Genomic DNA, 18931 nt, shown 5'->3' on the forward strand with positions numbered 1-18931 from the left:
TTCACAATAAATGTCGTAGGGTGCATCTTAGGCCCACTCGTATGGTAACAAGAGTAATTAATCAGTGGCGGACTAAGTCCTTCGGAGCGGCCAAGCTGAATGCCTCCCCGTCCATTTTTTTTAGTTGTTGAGTTGGGGGTCCCCTAAGACCCAGCGCCCGGGGCAGACCGCCCCTTCCGCCTCCAGGATAGTCCGCTAGAGCTGGTACTATGCAATGAAACAAAAAGTAACTTCACTAGTTTAGAGTATATTTTGTAGATTTCGATAGAAAGTACGTTTTAAAAAGAAATCTTCGTATTTTATTGGTTGTTGTTTTGTTGTACATATTCATTATCAAGTAACAATAATAATTATCATAAGTATGTATTAATTATTTGTAAATAACAATAACTGGCTACTTAACAGTTTTCGTCAGTTTATTTTATTCCTCATACAATCATATTTAACAGCACAAAAACAGCTGGTCACGTGACATGTATGAGATATGACGTCACATTTTAATAAACAAATCAAACTTTACTATAACATTCTAACTATTTTCTCAGCTAAATCTTTATCATGTAATTCAATTATCTCATAGCTGACACATGTCGCGTAACCAACTGTTTTAGTTTTTGTTAGTCACAAATAAAAAATCTCAAATTTATATTCCAATGCAAGAAAAATATGGTATAATAATAAATTTTTATCTATACCTGTATCATATCCAACATATTTCACATTTTTTATTTACAACTGTCTAATAGCCAATTATTTTGCGTCACAAAAAACATCTATAGAATGACTTGAAGCGTGAATAGTAAACTAAAGTGTTTTTAGATAGCATAGGTACATGAACTGTATACATTTTGTTGAGTAGGTATAAGTACAGTTCGTTTCATATATGATGGCGCCGGTGACAGTTTGTTTCTTTCTTGAAAGTTTGCCGCGATTCACGGAATTATGTATTATGAAAGTCATACAGATGAGTGACATCGTACCCATCCTATCTGAAAAACACTTTAACATGTTGCACAACAAAAAGTAAGTAATATCTTCCATTAACAAGCACAAAATTGCTAAAAATACTTGTGGCACCTCCCCATTTCAGGTTTTTTTTGGTTAAGTACATGTTACATACATGTTTTTTTCTCACTAGCGTGCTCTAATGAAAGACATTTTACATTTGTTTTGAAATCCTGCATGTCCGATAATTTTCTTACGATTCTCCAATTTTTTTTGTTTGTTAAAATATTTTTGCCTGAGACCTGGGACTCCAGAATCCTTATTAACGACTAGAGTTACTAAATAATATATAGATATATTTTTGTTTATGTCTCGTTATAGAAATATTAATTAGATAATTTCCATGTTGCTTTTAAATCCTGTTACAGTTGTAATATCATACCCACCCAAAGATATTTTTTATATTATTCAGAGTAAAATTACCTTTTAAGTCACTTATTGAAAACTAAGTGCCTTCTTGTCTTTGTGTAACAATAATTATTATGGTAATTTATTAATATTTTGTGCCATTTGGTGATCTGTACTAAAATAATCTAAATTTCTATCTTACTTAAAATTAATTAGATACTTTTGTATTATTATCGTGTATGTAATATCGAATTTATTAAAGACTGCTTCGTTTTGATTATTTATAAGGCTTGAAGAACATTTTAGGTATTTTATAGTATGTATTACGTTTAGATTCGGTATATGTTATTTACAAGTATTTTAATCCAAACAGTTATTATTTTGATATTAGGCATAAATGTAGTTTAGTCAACATTAAACGCTAAACTATAGGAAAATTATGTAGTCTATTCCAAAATAAAGTTGAAGAACTTGAGAATTTCTTTAAGAGATTGTTTTTTTGAACATGCAACTACATGTTGGAATTAACAAAAAGTTTTGTATCTGACAAATCAATCACTAAGGAAGTTTGTTTAGTGGTTTAATTTTTTCTTTATAATGGGTGAAACCGCAGGTCAGATATAGTGAAATTAATATGACAGATAGATTAGAAACATAATTATTATTTACAGAACATAGTAGGTACACAAAATGTCTCTTTTCAATTTTCTCGTATAATACGTATTATTTTTATACTTATTTTGAGGTCGCTTATTTTAGTTACTCACTAAATCATAATCTATCGTACACGACCAGCTAAAAATTTAAAAACATAATAGCCTGTTGCAACTTGAAATAGTCTGTGTACCCAGTACAGCCTTTTCAATTTGTTTCTTGCTTGAGGGAGTGATTCCATGGTGTCTTTTAAAATAAACCGCCTGATACCAAGCATATACGAGCCAATATATGAATCCCAGTTAAATTGTCCAGGCCAATGAGCGAAAGCACTTGAATCACTTGCAGAACTTGCTTCATTGTGTAAAGCTGTTAACTCCGAAACGCCGAATTCCCATTCGTGATTAGCAAAATATTCTCCAGTCGCCGCTGCCATTTTGAATCGTCGTGCAAGTTTCATCATTCTGTATAAAGTTTAGAAAATTCATTAATAAGATTTAGAAAAATGTGGCTTTGAGTTTATTGAAGTCATTTGTTAAGTAATGAATGATATTTTCAACGGAAATAATTAAAAAAAAAATCAGGAAGAATAATTAAATACGTCCCTTACTTGATCAACAGCTTAAGACAACAGCTGACTTAAAACAGACTTAAGTGTATGACTTAATTAATACTTACATAGCTTTTCTACCCTGTGCTCGGAGCAGTAAATCATAAAGGAAAGCCGGTAAAAAGTGGCAAGATACTTCCCAAAATGTATTAACGAACCGAGATTCCGTAAAAGCGAAGTTTGGATACCACATAACATACCTGGAAACATTTAAATATTTTTTAAATGATCAATTAAAGCTGTAAAATTAATATATAAACTATAAAAGCTCAATTTAATGTTTGCGATATTATTCGTACGTGTACACTCCATGTGTGAAGTGCAACGTTAAGAAATTGTTGTCTATGGAACAAAGGTGTCAACTGTCACCAAAATCGCGCGTAATTCAAATATTATATGAATTACGATTAAATTTTAAAAAAAATTCATACGATTAGATTGGATTAAGCAAATGAAAAAAAAGTACTTTGTTGGGTTCTCCCGTGCCCATTTGACGCAGAGTTTTGTAAAATGTCCCCATTGAAGTGGATTTATTGATCCAGATGTGACATTGTAAACTGGACAGTGGCCCGGTCTGTAAATAAAAAAAACATATATAAACATATTGCCAAGCTATAGCTTAGACTCGTACTAGCAAACACGTACACATCCATCCATATTAATGTAGATAAAGCAATAATTTTCTTTAAATCATATTCATAATTTGCACAAATTCCAACTATAAATATTGTTAACCCAGATAATAATAATAATAAAAATTTAATAAAAAAGTATCTATTCATAAATTATTAAATCGAATTAATAAATAAACTCTTGCAGTAAGCAAAGTTGAAGAATGAACTAAAGCAGACAGACATACATTATGTATGTCTGTCTGATTGTTTGTTACCTTTTCACGACTAAACCACTAAACCGATTTGGATGAAATTTTCATAAAGATAAGTTGGTCCTAGGAGCTTGGAGAAAAATCCTTTTTTTTTTAATTTCGCGTTAACGATGCATTTTCTGGGATAAATAGTTATTTACCTTCTAAGGTGTCTAATACACGAAAGTTAGTGAATAGGCCAGCAATGTAGTCACTGATTAACTAGTCAAAATCAGAATTAGAATCATTTATTTGCAAGAAACATTAAATTTAGTTATACAAAGATGTTCTTATGTATTAGGTAACAATGTTTCACCATTAATAGGTTGGTATACAAATGTTTAATTCATAAAATTAAAATTATACGAGTTAAAATTAAATGACATTAAGTTTAAAAGCAACATAATTACAACTATTTTTTTGAAGTATCAACAAAGTACTCTTTTATGGAGTAGTAACATTTTTGTATTAGAAAGTTTTTAAGTTTTTATTTAAGTGTAGGTTTGCTGATTCTTCTGTCTGCCAGGTGTTATGGCAAATTGTTATAAATTAATAATGATTAATCAAAATACGTTCAAATTGAAATCAGCAATTTTTAAATTAGGCTATCCATGAGCACCACATGTTAGCATGATATATACCTACTACTTCTTTGCGTACATATACTACGTACGTATACTTACTTCTTTGAGCCTTGTCTCCAAGCAGCTAAAATGCAGCTGTTGACAACCATATCAACCGGTACCAGGTCTACCACGTACCGCTCACGACAGTACCCGGACCGGTACGTACCACGCGATATCTCCATTATTATACCTGACAGAAAAAAAATACCTGTGTTATTTTTACACTATTGTTCTATTTTTTACACTAGGTAAGTATGTGTTCGTTTAGGACATGCTCCCGGAATGTTCAAAAGGAAAATTAATATAAATTAAAAAAAAATAATAATAATAAATCTTTATTCATCAAAATTTCATATTAACAGAAGCGAATTCTAAGAATTCATTATTCCGTGATCCACCACGGTTTAACCTTGCCTTTGATAAACAGATGGACCGATAAATTAAGCCTTAAATAAGGCATGTCTAGCAGCGAACTTCGAAAGCCTGTTTAAAAATCCCCTATCAAAATTCCCTGTACAGGAAATTGCTGTACTATCTTTATTTGGCTACATATTATATTATGAAATAGCGTAGCTTCTAGCTATATTTGTCAACGTTAAAACAACGAAGCTTAAGTACTAAGGACTAACTAACCTGTAACTCCGTAAACGTTATCGATCCATCCAGGGAATGGCTCCTGGAAGGCAGCCGTTACTGAAAAAATAATAACATAAAATTGAAAATTTTGAATAATCCCCGAAAGTCATGAAATTATTAATTACACTCTCGATCAAGTCATCAATATTCTCTATAATTTGAGACCCCGCTCGAGTATATTTGCCGACATTCGGTTATTCTTGCCAACTTTAACCCCCGAAAACTCTTATACGACTCAATCGATTTTCATCAAATATGTCTAAGAACACTCGCACAATGCACATAATCTTTGATACAAAACAAACTAAATTGAAATCGTTACATCCGTTCAGGAGCTATGGTGCCACAGACAGACTGACAGACAGACACGTCAAACTTATAGCACCCCTGTTTTTGCGTCGGGGGTTAAAAATAATTTGTATTATCGTCATCATAATGCTCTTTAGAGACCTCTATTTATTAACTACCTACTACTCGACGCCCCGCGCCCCCGTTTTACCCACGTAGTACCCGTTCCCGTGAGTATACTAGGAACAAATATAGCCTACGACAAGCACAAATAACGTGGCATTTAGTGGCACAAGAATTTTCAAAATCGGTTCAGTAGAAACTAACCTTACAATACTACAAACATTACCTCTTTATAATGTACTATGTGGTTCCCGTTCCCGTAGGAATACGAGGATAAAATATAGCCTATAGTCTTCCTCGATAAATGGGCTATCTAACACTGAAAGAATTTTTAAATCGGACCAGTAATATAAGTCATAGCGAACAAATTTTGGTATATACGTTGTGCCTACATAGAAGCGTTCACACGTGGTTATATAGGTATTGCAAAAAACCTAGGTAGGTATACCGTTTAAAAGTTTAACGCAAAAAATAAGTGCAGGACATTGCGTTGTGAACATAATCTGGGTTCCGAAGTTTCATTTTTATGTACGGATCCCTAAAAATTATACAAGTTTTATCAGGTACGTATATCGTGTATCGTATCGTATGGTAAGGTACGTTATTATTGACGTAATTGCGGGAAACTGCACGTGTTATAAGTTGAACAATCGATAGTTTTGAATATTTTAGTGAGAGTAAAGTCACAAACGGCAAGTGGATTATTATATATTTTGTCGTCTACGAAAATTGGAAGCCGTATAATGTTGAGGTGACCTACTTATATCGCTGTGGGCGTTAATACCGATTAGACAGATACCTACCTAGAGAAAAAAATTAAAGTCTAGTAGACCGAACGGCATAGGTATCCCGAGATGAGAAGTAGACAAATATCGATCAATAGCGGCGCAACCAGAAATATCGCCATTTCTTTACGATGAGGCGAAAAGATGGGACTACTCTGCCGTCATTGTGACATATCTTCATAAGTCGCATGCTAGGCATATAGTCTGTACACCTAACATGCGACTATAGCTTAGCAACATCGTTCGTAACACTCCTGATAGTCCGCGAGACTCCGCACAGCCGCACAGACTTTCCCCTCGTCGCCGCATATCAAGGGAGAGTCATCAACGAACTTGCCAGACTATCCTTAACTAAATATTGTTTTAAATCCTTACCTATTGAAGGTCTGATGATACAGACGGGCAGTTCCGTATGGCTGTAAACTATGGACTCCGCGAGCGATTTCGTTAATGTGTATGGGTTTGGATGGTCACCCTATAAAAGACAAAAAGTAAATGTTCAACATCGAATACATATAAACATGTAAATCAATACACATTAAATATAAATAGGTCGAAGAGTTTGTCTGTGATTTCAAAATAACTGTGTTTTTTATGATTATACATTTAGTTACACGAAATGAACAGACAAACTTTTTTAAAAATTTTTGTCTGTCTGGATGTATGTCTGATTGTCCCAGCTAATTTTTAATACGACTTGACTAATTTAATGCAATATAGAGCAGGTTATTGAGCATTTGTAGAGAACTTTTTATACCGGTATAAAAATCCATGGTTTCCGCAGGATACGTCTATGTGAACAACTGAATTTAACGCGAAAGTACGAATCGCAGGCGTCCGCTAGTTTTTAATAATAAACAATAACAAATTATCAACCATTTAATAATTGTTTGATTGAGAAAAATCATATTATTATTCTTAAGACTAGCGCACGCCAATTTTTGGCAAATCACCGCGGGTAACATGGATAAAAAGTGACCTATATATAGCTAAGTAGCTTGCATTATCTTCCAGTGAAAGTCCTATTAAAATTGGTAAAAAATAAAAAACAGTTTTTGAAACCACAGACAGACACTTCAAAATTTACTTACATGATCCTACCTATTGATGATAGCCTACCGTTTATTAATTAAAAAGTTTAAATCTATTTTAGTATAATTCACAAAACCGCTCGAAAGTGTAAACAGCGGGAAAAGGCTAAAACAGTTTCCATGACCTTGCGATCGATTCGTATGACTCTTTTATGCGCTTTCAATAACTGTTGACCCATCGATTATTATTGTCAAGGGTGTTTCGTATGAAAAAAAAATCACACGAGGAAAATACCCATATTGCATTATTCGAAAAATTTTTTTTTTCGAATAATGCGATATGGCTCATCAAAAAGATTTCAAAATGGTATATCATGGACATATTAAAAAAAACTACAATTAGAAAAACGTTATTTAATAATCGCTATACAAAATACGCGAGCCGGATGGCGGGTTAGGCAATCGAGATTTTTTATATTAGTGTAGATGTCATGCAACTGTAATATATAAACAAATAAAATCTTTTTAACAAAAAAAATTAACCGTTAATGAGTTTTTTTTTTTGAAAAAGAATATTTGCCATATTTTTTATAATATGACCAATATTCCCATTCCCCTCCAACTAGTCGGGAAAGACTGTGCTAGGAGTGGGTATGACAATAGACCAACGGGGCGGGGATCGAACCACCACCCTTCGGTGATGAGTCCGACGGCTCTTACCGTTGAGCTACTGAGGCTTCAATCTGATTTAATCGGCTTTAGTTAATGCATCACTGTGTTGGCACCGCCTTCAAAGTGATCAGAAGGTAGCATATACGATGTTATTTTCACTTTTTAGCTTATTTTGTGATTTTGAAGTCGGTTAAATTTTTTTGTTACAAAGATTTTATTTTTCTGTTTTTAGTGTGTCCTAGCATTTAATTTTCATAGAAATTGTTTTAGTAATTATTTGTTAAAATGAAAATAGCGAAATGCCCCGTACGTTACAGTACATACGCGTCGCGAACCTCCTCCTTTTTTTAAGTCGGTTAATAAATCATACCTGTAAAGATTCAGCAATAATATTGACGGTTTCAGCTGGCAGCATCTTGGTACACTTCACAATGCTCTCCGGGTCGTAGGGTGGGGGATATACTCTCTCTTCTATGTAACTTCTGGGCGCATTGCTGTATGCTGTCGATACGTGGACCAGGGCCTAAATGTTTAAACAATTAATACAAGTTTAAATTTTAAATAAGTAGAAATGTTAAGATGTTGAAGCGGAAAACCGAGTGACAAAGTGACAAAGACTACATAAAGTTTTATTTTGGTTTGGTTTCAATTGTAACTACTCTCTCTTTAGATAACGAGTAAAACAATTAAGTTATGTTTTACTCTTTATCTAAAGTAGGTTGGCGAAAGTGGGAGTCACACTCTGAAGTGTTGTACACTCATATATTTATATTAATTAAAACTATTATTTTATAAGATGCTTGTAAAAAAATATTGAGATTTTACAGAACGGGAACTAAAAGAAAAAAATGCATTTTATTAACAGAAAAAATCGTCTGCAAAAGCGCCTTGTCGTATTTATAAAGCAATCACGCAGTTGTATGTCAGTGGCGATGTTTTTCACACTTATGTATAGATAGGGTACCTACTAATTTAAGATATATCTTTTTCTCCCTGCTTTGTAAGACTGCTTACCGTTTACTTTTATCTTAATTTAACCACGACAAACAACTATTAATAGGTTTCCATTATGCACGCTACTTCTATCAGCTAGTCCCAAAATACATGCAATTTCGCCATTCTCCTTTAATAAATTCAGTTGACTCATGATAGAAATTGTTGGGCAGCTTCACATTTTAAAATGTGATTCCAAATGTCCATTTTAACAGCGATTTTATCGCTGTTAGAAAATCGCTGTTAAAGTGGACGGCATGAGGGACGGCAATGCCCTCGCCAAGTCAAGCAAAAAAGCGACTCGAACGTCATCATCACGACCATTCTTTGCTTGAATGAGCATAATTTTCAGTATTCCTTACTTTAAGTAACGGCATATCTTCAGCCAACTTCAACAGTGTAGCAGTCCCTTGTACGTTCAAGGTAGTCGCAGCATGGAGAGGTTCAGTGAACTTCACCGTTGCCGCCGAATGGAAAATGGTGTGGCATTTCTTCAGCAGCAACTGCTGGTCTGCGCTGACCCCCAGGTTGGGGGCCGACACGTCGCCGGTGATGGGGTACAGCTTGCTCAAACGTTCAGGCCACTTCGCCCTGATGCGATCGAAAACCTGGAACAATTTTCTTGGATTAAGTTTACTACTTAGATAATAATAGGCATAAGTACTTGTAGAGCTTACTGTGCCATAGGAGACTAGCATTCCGAAGAACCACAGTATAAAAGTGAATAAATTATTATGATCTGAATAAAAAATGGCAATGTGGTTAATCTGTACGCCGCAGAAGTAAGTGCGAGCGGATTACCAGCACATTATCTCTATAACTTCTCTTCTTCTAAGAAATTTCCAGTAAAAATTATTAGTGAAGTTGTGTATACTCACCGTGCTCTCGGTCCCTCTCTGATTATCATTAACTGAAAGTGGTCGTAAATGAATTTAACTTTATAAAACCCAGCAACCCGTATTGGAGCACCGTAGTGGGTATAAGCTCTATATACTCTTTCCTATAAGGTAGAAGGCCTGGCCCTCTGGTGAGCCGTCAAAATAAGCTTTTAATGATGATGCAACAACGTACCTGATTCTTCAACAATTCCTTATACCTCTGGTCCACGCTAAGGCCGCGCTTGGGCCTCATCAGGATGTAGATGGTATTGATCCCAGGGCAACTCCTGAGAAGCTTCTCCAGTAAAGCCTTGCCGACGAAGCCGGTGCCACCAGTGACGAGGATGATGGAGTTATGGAAATAATCGGCAATCCGTTCCTCAGGATACGCCTGGTTGAAATGTTCAGTGCCGATTTCGTTGAAATTCGGTGATAACAGATCATTGCCGTTAAGACACTCCATGTTTTTTCTGAAAGAATGCAACATTTGATACAAGTAATTCATCTATAGCCTCTATAGCTCAACGGTAAGAGTGGTCGGACTCATCACCTATACATCACTACATGAAAATGTTTTTATTTGAATAGGGATGATGACAGTTTTTTAAATTGTATGTAAATTAAGAGTATACTAATAGCAAAGGAATTTTGTAAAAGTAACAGGGTATCTGCGATCATTACTTTCGGAGCTACAGGGATTTAAACGGTCAGATTTGTGGCGCTGCCGCGGATCCCTGAAAAACGCTCCATATAAAATGGCACGATTTAGTGACGTCGTTGGCTCGCTGATCGTTAGGTTTGTACGGGCGTTCAAACAAAATTACTAATATCTTTGTTAATTTTGCTTTTATGTTCATGTCACATTTAATGTAAGGAAGCTAAAACTGTATGAATTTTCATCTAATTACGATAAAAAAAATTAATTGATTTTGAAATTTTATATTCATATTTATTTTGCAAATATCCAGACAATAGTTGCTTTTTATGTATAAATTAGTTAACATTGACCTTATTTACCGAATGTATCATAAAAATCAATATATTCAAACCTAGTCATCAGCCCCATTCACTTATGTGGAGGGAAAGGGGTTAAAATTTTAATACACACAACATTAGCAACGTCCGCAAACGTTAGGTACATATCAAGGCGTTGAAATTAAATAAAAATTTAAATATAAATAAATTACAAAAACATATACTCACCAAAGTGAAATAGGTAAAACAAAAATATTATTGCGTACTTACAAGTTTTCTATATTTTCACACATTTTTGTTTTTCTTTTGTTTTTTTAAGGCGACGAAACTTCTTCCACAATATTACGGATCTGCAACAAGGATATTCCATTGTTAAGAATCTTTGAGAACGTGAAAATTAAAAAGTAATCATAAAATAATAATAATACTACAGTCATTTTAACTATTGAATATGACGTGGGAGCCCAGAAAAGCTTAACTTCAAATTATCGACCAAGATTTCTTACGTGCATCATGAAAAAAAGGGTTAAATCCAGTTTTTAGAATAACTCGGTTCTCCTTTGCGATACAAAAATTTTTACTCAATACTTTTTTGTTGCTCTTTGTACGTTCAAAAATTAAGGTCATTTACATTTTTCACCTATCTTGAACATCTGGCTATCTTTTCCGTCTTTTAGAGCATAATGTCAGCCACTGATGATCAAGTAAGCTCACATGCCTGCAGCGCTAACGGCTTTACAGCCGATAAAACTGATCGTAGAACTGATCAATCGATGCATGCATGACCAAATACACGATCAGTGGCTGACTTTAGACGAGCCTAATTCTATGCCATCGAGTTTCTCAAAGTTTTCGCCCACACTCTTAATACATAACCTTTGTTCGCCTCACAAAAAAACCGGTAAAAATGTAACGTACATGGTTATATTGACACTGTTATGTAAAAGAATTTCATAATGTCCGGTTGTATGTATTTATGTTGACTCGAACATATAGTTTCTTTAAATGTAGGCATTCTGAGAAATAGATATATATAGTGTTGGGCAATCAATGTTTACAGACCCGGGTTAATTACTAGTATCTGGTTCAACTAAATACCTACATATTCGTTACTGATGGATCCAAATAATAACAAGGCAGATTTGATTGGCCCTCATTAAAAGGCTTAAAGTCACTCAGCGGGCGATGGAGCGAGTTATGCTTGGAGTTTTTCTGCGTGATCGAATCATGGGAGATCCGCAGACGAACCAAAGTCACTGACATAGATCAGTGAGTCGCGAAGCTGAAGTGGTTATGGGCAAGGCATATAGTTCGAAGAGCCGATGAACGTTCGGTTCCCAAGGTGCTGGAATGGTGACCCCGCACCGGAAAGCGCAGTGTTGGTCGACCCCCCACCAGGTGGACCATGGACATGCTGGCGACTCGAGACCGTTTTGTTTGGATGTCCATGCAAGAGGCCTATGTTCAGCAGTGGACGTCATTCGACTGTTACGGATGATTAGGTTTGACGATCTCATTGCATGTAGAGGGCGTAATGCGTTACAAAGAGGTCCTAATTCGATTTTTGTAGGGAGGGCATACGTATGAACTAATAACCTACGCACGTGATTTTTTTGCTCCACCCTCCTCTTTGTCACAGCACGTCTGAGTAGTGAGACTCTCCCTCCTACTTTGACATCACATTTTTTAAACATAATTTTTAGGTTAAACTATTACTTAGGTAATGTACAAACCAAAAAGCAATTTGGTAAGTCCTAGGTTCCTGGTAGAGACGTGATAGCCCAGTGGATATGACCTTGGCCTTCGATTCGGGGGGCATTGGTTTGAATCCGGTACGAGGCATGCACCTCTAACTTTTCAGTTATGTGCATTCTAAGAATTTAAGTATCACTTGTCTCAAACGGTGAAGAAAAACATCGTGAGGAAACCTGTGTACCTGAAAATTTTCTTAATTCTCTAGGTGTGTGAAGAGCCTCGTGCTCAACAGTGAGTCGAATATGGGTTGTTAAAGATGATGTTGATGAGGTACCATACATCATCACATAACGCTCCTCATCAATCTAGGGTACCTCTACCTACCATATTGACTAGACCACAGAACAGACATCGCTAAAAGCTAACGCTTTTGTGGAGTAGACAAAACAGTACCTAAAATACTAGGCCGCGTATTAATATTCAATAGTTCATATCGTGACATTACGCTGAACTAACAGAACACCATTCACTTAAAAAAAAATATGTGTGCAATTCCTAAATGAAAAAATCCGGACCTTCTCCTCGGACTTCCTGTATGGACTCCTTACGAATCTGAATTTTTGCAGATGCGAAACAAAATTGAGTCGCTTCAAAAAGCTCATAATTGGTTGAAGTATTTTAAAAGATGTCACCAAACGTAGGATTCTGTTTGAATGTTAATCTCAAGAGACGTCAAAAGAGGTACAGGCCCTACATTTTAGTCAAAATGTTTGGCTTGGCCGTTTCTTTGATTTGAAACTCATTAGCGCGCCGGGGACCCTATCATTATACAGCATACACAGTCCTATAGCTAGGCGAGCTGTATATATAGGTCATTGAGTAACAAGCCATGAATTGTGGCTAGAAAATACATATTTGTAGACGTCTTGAGACTATGTTTCACACAGAATCTTACGTTTGGTGACATCTTGTTTAAAAACACTTTAACTACCAATGAGTCCTTTGAAGAGTGTACACTAAGGTTTGTTTTGACACGTGATGCTGAAACTCGTATTTTTCATTAGAATGTATAGGATTTGTAGACCTAAGACTTAACACTTGACCGTTTGATAGAGTTAGATGTTGTTTATACGTATGCGTTCACTGATACGCATCGTAAATACCTCGTACAAAATGTTGGAAAAATCCTAGGTTTTATTTTGTGAGAAATTTTTATTATTATCCTTTATTTAGGCCTAATTTTGATATAGGGCCCCTCCAAGGCACGCTACGCCACTGTGAAAATCCCTACAAAAGGCCTATGTCCTACAGTGGACGTCCATCGGCTGATATGACGATGATGAATGGTCGTTAATGATTTAACATTATCGAACAAATCGCAAATCGCATTGGAGCAGTTTCATATCACCACTCCTATAGCGAGGGAGGCCTGACCATGACCATGTGAGCCCTTAAAATAGGCTGAAAAAATACTGATAAATGTCTATATTATGTCTAGATTTACATACTAATAAACCCGATCGAATTTTTAAATTTTCATTTGTTTTATATTTTCAGCCACGGCAGCCATTTTCATGTTGAGGTTAACCATATACGCGGGAGATATAGTGCACAAGTGTGTGCGCAAGTACAGGTGCACACTTCACTCTCATAGTCCGATGGGCCGGCAGACTGACACGGCCGGTGAAACTATAGGACTGACTTTTTGTGCTCTCCGAGGTACGGAGGTGTACTAACATCTCCAACTTCCCAACTCCAGGCTGCTATTAAGATTTACATCATCATTATCAAGCCATATTCTGCTCACTACTGAGCTCGAGTCTCCTCTCAGAATGAGAGGGGCTAGGCCAATAGTCCACCACGCTGGCCTAATGCGGATTGGCAGACTTGACACACTCAGAGAATTAAGAAAATTCTCTGGTGTGCAGGTTTCCTCACGATGTTTTTCTTCACCGTTTGAGATACGTGATATTTAATTTCTTAAAATGGACACAACTGAAAAGTTGGTGGTGCATGCCCCGGACCGGATTCGAGCCTACGCCTTTCAGAATCGGAGTCAGAGGTCATATCTACTGGAATGCATAGATTTGAATCCGGTACGAGGCATGCACCTCCAACTTTTCAGTTTGGTGCATTTTAAGAAATGAAATATCACGTGTCTCAGACGGTGAAGGAAAAACATCGTATGGAAACCTGCATATCAGAAAAAAATTCTTAATTCTCTGCATGTGTGAAGTCTGCTCATCCGCATTGGGCCAGCGTGGTGGACTATTGGCCTAACCCCTCTCATTGTGATAGGAGACTCGAGCTCAACAGTGAGCCGAATATGGGTTGTTAACAATGTATTTCTTTTTTCATTGGTTGTTAATGATAATGGTGACGAAGAGTATTGATGAGCGAGAAACTGTCCTGGGCCCATAAACCCTTGTCAAGCCTTATTTGCTACTAACAGACGCCCCGCGGTTTCACTCGTGTAGTTCTTGTTCCCGTTGGAATACGGAAGTAGAATATAGCTTTATGACACTCACAAATAAAGCGGCTTTTGATTGGCAAGTAAATCCAAATACCCCCTACAACCTTACAAACGTTACCTCTTTGTAACAATAAAGTATCTAATAAGTACCTACTTTAAGAAATTTATTCATTTTCAAAAAATTCGTAAATAAACAAGTTTAGTTTAAAATAATATAAAAACTATCTACTTAAATTGACTACCTAAATCTATACTAATATTATAAAGCTGACGAGTTTGTTTGTTTGGTTGAACGCGCTAATCTCAGGAACTACTAATCCGATTTGGAAAATTCTTTCAGTGTAGCCCATTTATTGACGAAGGCTATAGGCTAATATTATCCCCGTATTCTATTACGGCAGCGGGAACCATGTGGGTGACACCGCGGGGCGTCTACTAGTTATATTTAAAGCCTTAGGCGTAGAATTCATCCGAATCGATGTCCATTGGTAAAGGAGGCTAGATAGATATATCTGGCGGATATATTCTACAACAGAATAGTTGCTTGGCATTCGATATAAGCTTGGTGGTAGTTTTATCCCTGAAAAGCTCTCTGACAAAGAACTCTACTGCTTTACAAATCAAAAAGTTTTCACTTATCACAGCCCTAATTGGGTCTGAATTTAATCGAAGCATTTAATTTTATTTAAATTTGTTCTTTATAACTGAAGCGTGATATAATCTGCCTTCGAAGGCAGAGATTATATCAACTTCCAACATTTCAATTATGTGCATTTAAAAAAAATAAATATCATGTGTCTTAAACGATTAAGGAAAAACAAAGAGACTTCCAACTTTTCACCAAAATCATGCACCACCACAACCTTGCACCAAAATTATGTGCATTAAAAAAAAATTAAATATCATATGTCTCAAACGATTAAGGAAAAACATCGTGAAAAAGGTTAAGCAAAAGCATACCTGAGAATTTGCTTAATTTTTTTAAATTCTCGATCCGCCAATCCGCATCGGATTCGGCGTGGTAGACTATTCACCGAATCTAGAGTCTCTTAGACTAGAGTTTGAGAGTAACATCTCTCATTCTGAGAGGAGGCTCGTGCTCAACAGTAAGCCGAATAGGATTTGTTAATGATGTATAATGATGATGAAATGAAAGTAACGATTCTACACCCGACTCGTTCGAGGTGTTACCTTGCGAGATAGTAGTGAGAAATTCTATTTCTTATTTTCACATACAAATCTGATTGTACATTCAAAACAAATCAATTTTCAAATGCTTAATGGTAAAGGTGCCTATGTTCACCGAGATACCGGGTTCGATCTCCGCCCTCTGGTCAGTGGCGCGCACTCCATAGATGCACAAAACCTGTGCCTACCCTTTGTCCTCATTACGATTTACGAATTCGCATTAGAGAAGGATTTTTCCATTTTATACAAATCATACCCTAGTTAAACACCTTGTGCACGCCACTGCTCTGGACTAAATTGTCGTACCCACTTTTGACATTCATCATCATCATATCAGCCGATGGACGTCCACTGCAGGACATAGGCCTTTTGTAGGGACTTCCAAACATCACGATACTGAGCCACCTGCATCCAGCGAATCCCTGCGACTCGCTTGATGACGTCAGTCCACCTGGAGGGAGGTCGGCCAACACTGCCCTTACTAGTGCGGGGTCGCTTTTGACATAATTACCGTAACTTGTAACTTGTATTGAACCACTAATTCAGAACCCGATCAAGAAATTAACCCCTACAATCCAACAAACTTTACTATAATATTAAACGACCTCTGCCTCCGATTCCGGAGGGTGTGGGTTCGAATCCGGTCCGGTGCATGCACCTCTAATTTTTCAGTTGTGTGTATTTTAAGAAATTAAATATCACGTATCAATCGGTGAAGAAATGACATAGTGAGGAAACCTGCATACCAGAGAATTTTCTTAATTCTCTGCGTGTGTGAAGTCTGCCAATCCGCATTGGGTAAGCGTGGTGGACTATTTGCCTAAGCCCTCTCATTCTGAGAGGAGACTCGAGCTCAGCATTGAGCCGAATATGGGTTGATAATGATGATGATATATTATATTACTATATATTAGTAGTTTAAAGTATAGTAAGCTAGTAAAGGATATGATTCTGATATTTTAACATCTAAAATAACGTACTGATTTCGCAAGTGTTTATAATTAACTTATTAGTCGAAAAAACCGCTGTAAAGGTAAAACAGTTAATTATTAAATACTTATATCCTGTGATTAAATATGTGAACTAAGTTCCTACTGATAGGAACTTAGTTTGCAATAATTTTAGTAAAACTTTGACTTTTAGAAAAAAAATACCAAATTAAAGAAGTAGGTTACTTATGTACTTTACCTATGTACTTTAGATAAAAAAAACAAAACGACAAATTTGTTTACTACTAAACATTTTTTTTAGAAACGCCTACTCTGTTTTCATTTACAATGGAAAATCAATTAAATTTTGATGTTTAAAAAAAACTCACCGTTAATATTGGGAAACACTGTTCGCCTTAGACAAGTAAAAACTTAAAAAAACTGTATTATATCATTGTTTTTTTCACTGCTGGCTTTACCGTCTTGGGCCGACGTTCGGCTTTCACTAGCGCCAAGTGTTCACGTAACTTCTGTGCAAGACTTTAAAAACATACGGCTCCTTACTCGGAGTGTACCTGCTGCGAATTTACTAACAATAAACGTCATTCATTTTTACGACGTACTAATCTTTGCTAATGTCCATCTATTGCCTATTGCCTATTATTAGCATTATCATTATCAGTCGATGTACATATTCTGCTGTACAAAGGATATACGCTTAGGCCTCTTGTAAGGTCGCATTTTTTATTTTTTTCTGATTGTGTAAGTGCCGTAGGCTCCATATGGAACCTCAGCGGCATCACCGGGGGGTTTGGGCGAGCGCAGAAGCACCGCCTGATGGGGCCCGAAAGCCGAAGCAGAGTAGATGGGCCTAACGACTCTCCTCCTCCTCTAAGGGCGTCTCCTCTGAAACACGGACCTCGGCTTAGAGGGCCGTTCGGGAAGGGTATTTTGGCCTGATTGTATCAGTCCGGGCACCCCCGAGATCGTGAGTTAAAAAGCCCACGTCTGGGTGACGTCAGATGTCGGGGACCTTGTCTTCGCCGGCGAAGACGCTGTGTAGCTTGTGTTTGTGTTGCCTGGGAAACGTTGTCGTTCGTTAGGATATAAGGGACATAAAGGGCATCGTCAGGATATAAATGATCATGCAAACGAAGGTCTTAAGCTGCAATCCATTTGTTGTAACATCCTTAGTTTTTAAAGAATCCTCTTCTTTAAGAATCTTATTGTAAAAAATCTCTAACACCAATAGTTTTATAGTAATATCCATTAAGATCTTAAATCAAATAAAATTGAATTAGGTCTATAACCGCTATTTTAAAAATAAATTGTTTTTAACTTTTGCAATTGCTTATGCGCGGGTCGGAAATTTTTGCATATTTTTCTAGACGTAATGGCGAGTCGAATCAGCTACCACCACCACACACGTATTATTTTTCGCGGTATCAGTATTTAACACTGTTTCCCAGATGTTGATTGGCTAAGCACTCTTCATTATTGGGTGCAAACTCGCCAATCTCAAGAATATCAAAATTATACAATAAGTTTTATATGTTGGACATTCATAATGGGTCCCTAGCCAATTTCAAAAAGGAAATGCGTGTAGCTATTAATCTATTTTAATCATATTACATTATAATTTATATTTTATTTTTTTTGTTCATTTAAATGTACTCGTATTTTAATGCATGCGGTTTTTTTTTTTCTTTTAAATTTGTATTTATATTCTTTTACCTATGTATAGCTGTAAAACTGTTTAACTTTAACTTTAATTAGTATTATTAATATAAAGATAATCTTATTATTTAGAGCATGTAGTGTTAACCTATAAGTGGCCCAACATTTTGCCTTGTTACCTATGTTATTAAAATATTATATAGCTTGTAAGAAATGTAAGGTTGTTGGTTAACCAAATAAATTAAAAAAAAAAAAAAAAAAATTATTGAAGGTCACGTCCACATTCCAGTCCCTACGCAGCTTTGTTCACAGTCCTTCTCCAAATAGTTCGGTTCAGCTTTTCTTATGGGTGCCTTAAGAGGAAACCAATTATACATTTATATATTTAATTAAGATTACAATGATGGAGCTAACTACATGAGAGATACAAAAAGAAATAAATATAATAACAAAAGTGTAGAAAGAATAATTTAATATGAA

The 18931-nt window shown here is 36.0% G+C and overlaps 1 protein-coding gene across 1 annotated transcript; it reads right to left on the reverse strand.

The window, feature by feature from the left end:
* Window positions 1–227: 227 nt before the first annotated feature.
* On the reverse strand, window positions 228–17322 carry LOC112058629 (putative fatty acyl-CoA reductase CG5065). The gene is made up of 11 exons (XM_024099546.2): window positions 17164–17322; window positions 10760–10839; window positions 9708–9984; window positions 8999–9244; window positions 8014–8166; window positions 6316–6415; window positions 4742–4801; window positions 4166–4298; window positions 3084–3191; window positions 2686–2817; window positions 228–2471 (listed from the first exon to the last, which is right to left on the reverse strand). Exons 2-11 carry the CDS (start codon window positions 10780–10782, stop codon window positions 2132–2134), a joined length of 1572 nt encoding a protein of 523 aa, XP_023955314.1. The 5' UTR covers window positions 10783–10839; window positions 17164–17322; the 3' UTR covers window positions 228–2131.
* Between the last annotated feature and the right edge of the window lie 1609 nt (window positions 17323–18931).

This window comes from Bicyclus anynana, chromosome 8 (assembly GCF_947172395.1).
Source record: "Bicyclus anynana chromosome 8, ilBicAnyn1.1, whole genome shotgun sequence".
NCBI classification, from domain to species: Eukaryota; Metazoa; Arthropoda; class Insecta; order Lepidoptera; family Nymphalidae; genus Bicyclus; species Bicyclus anynana.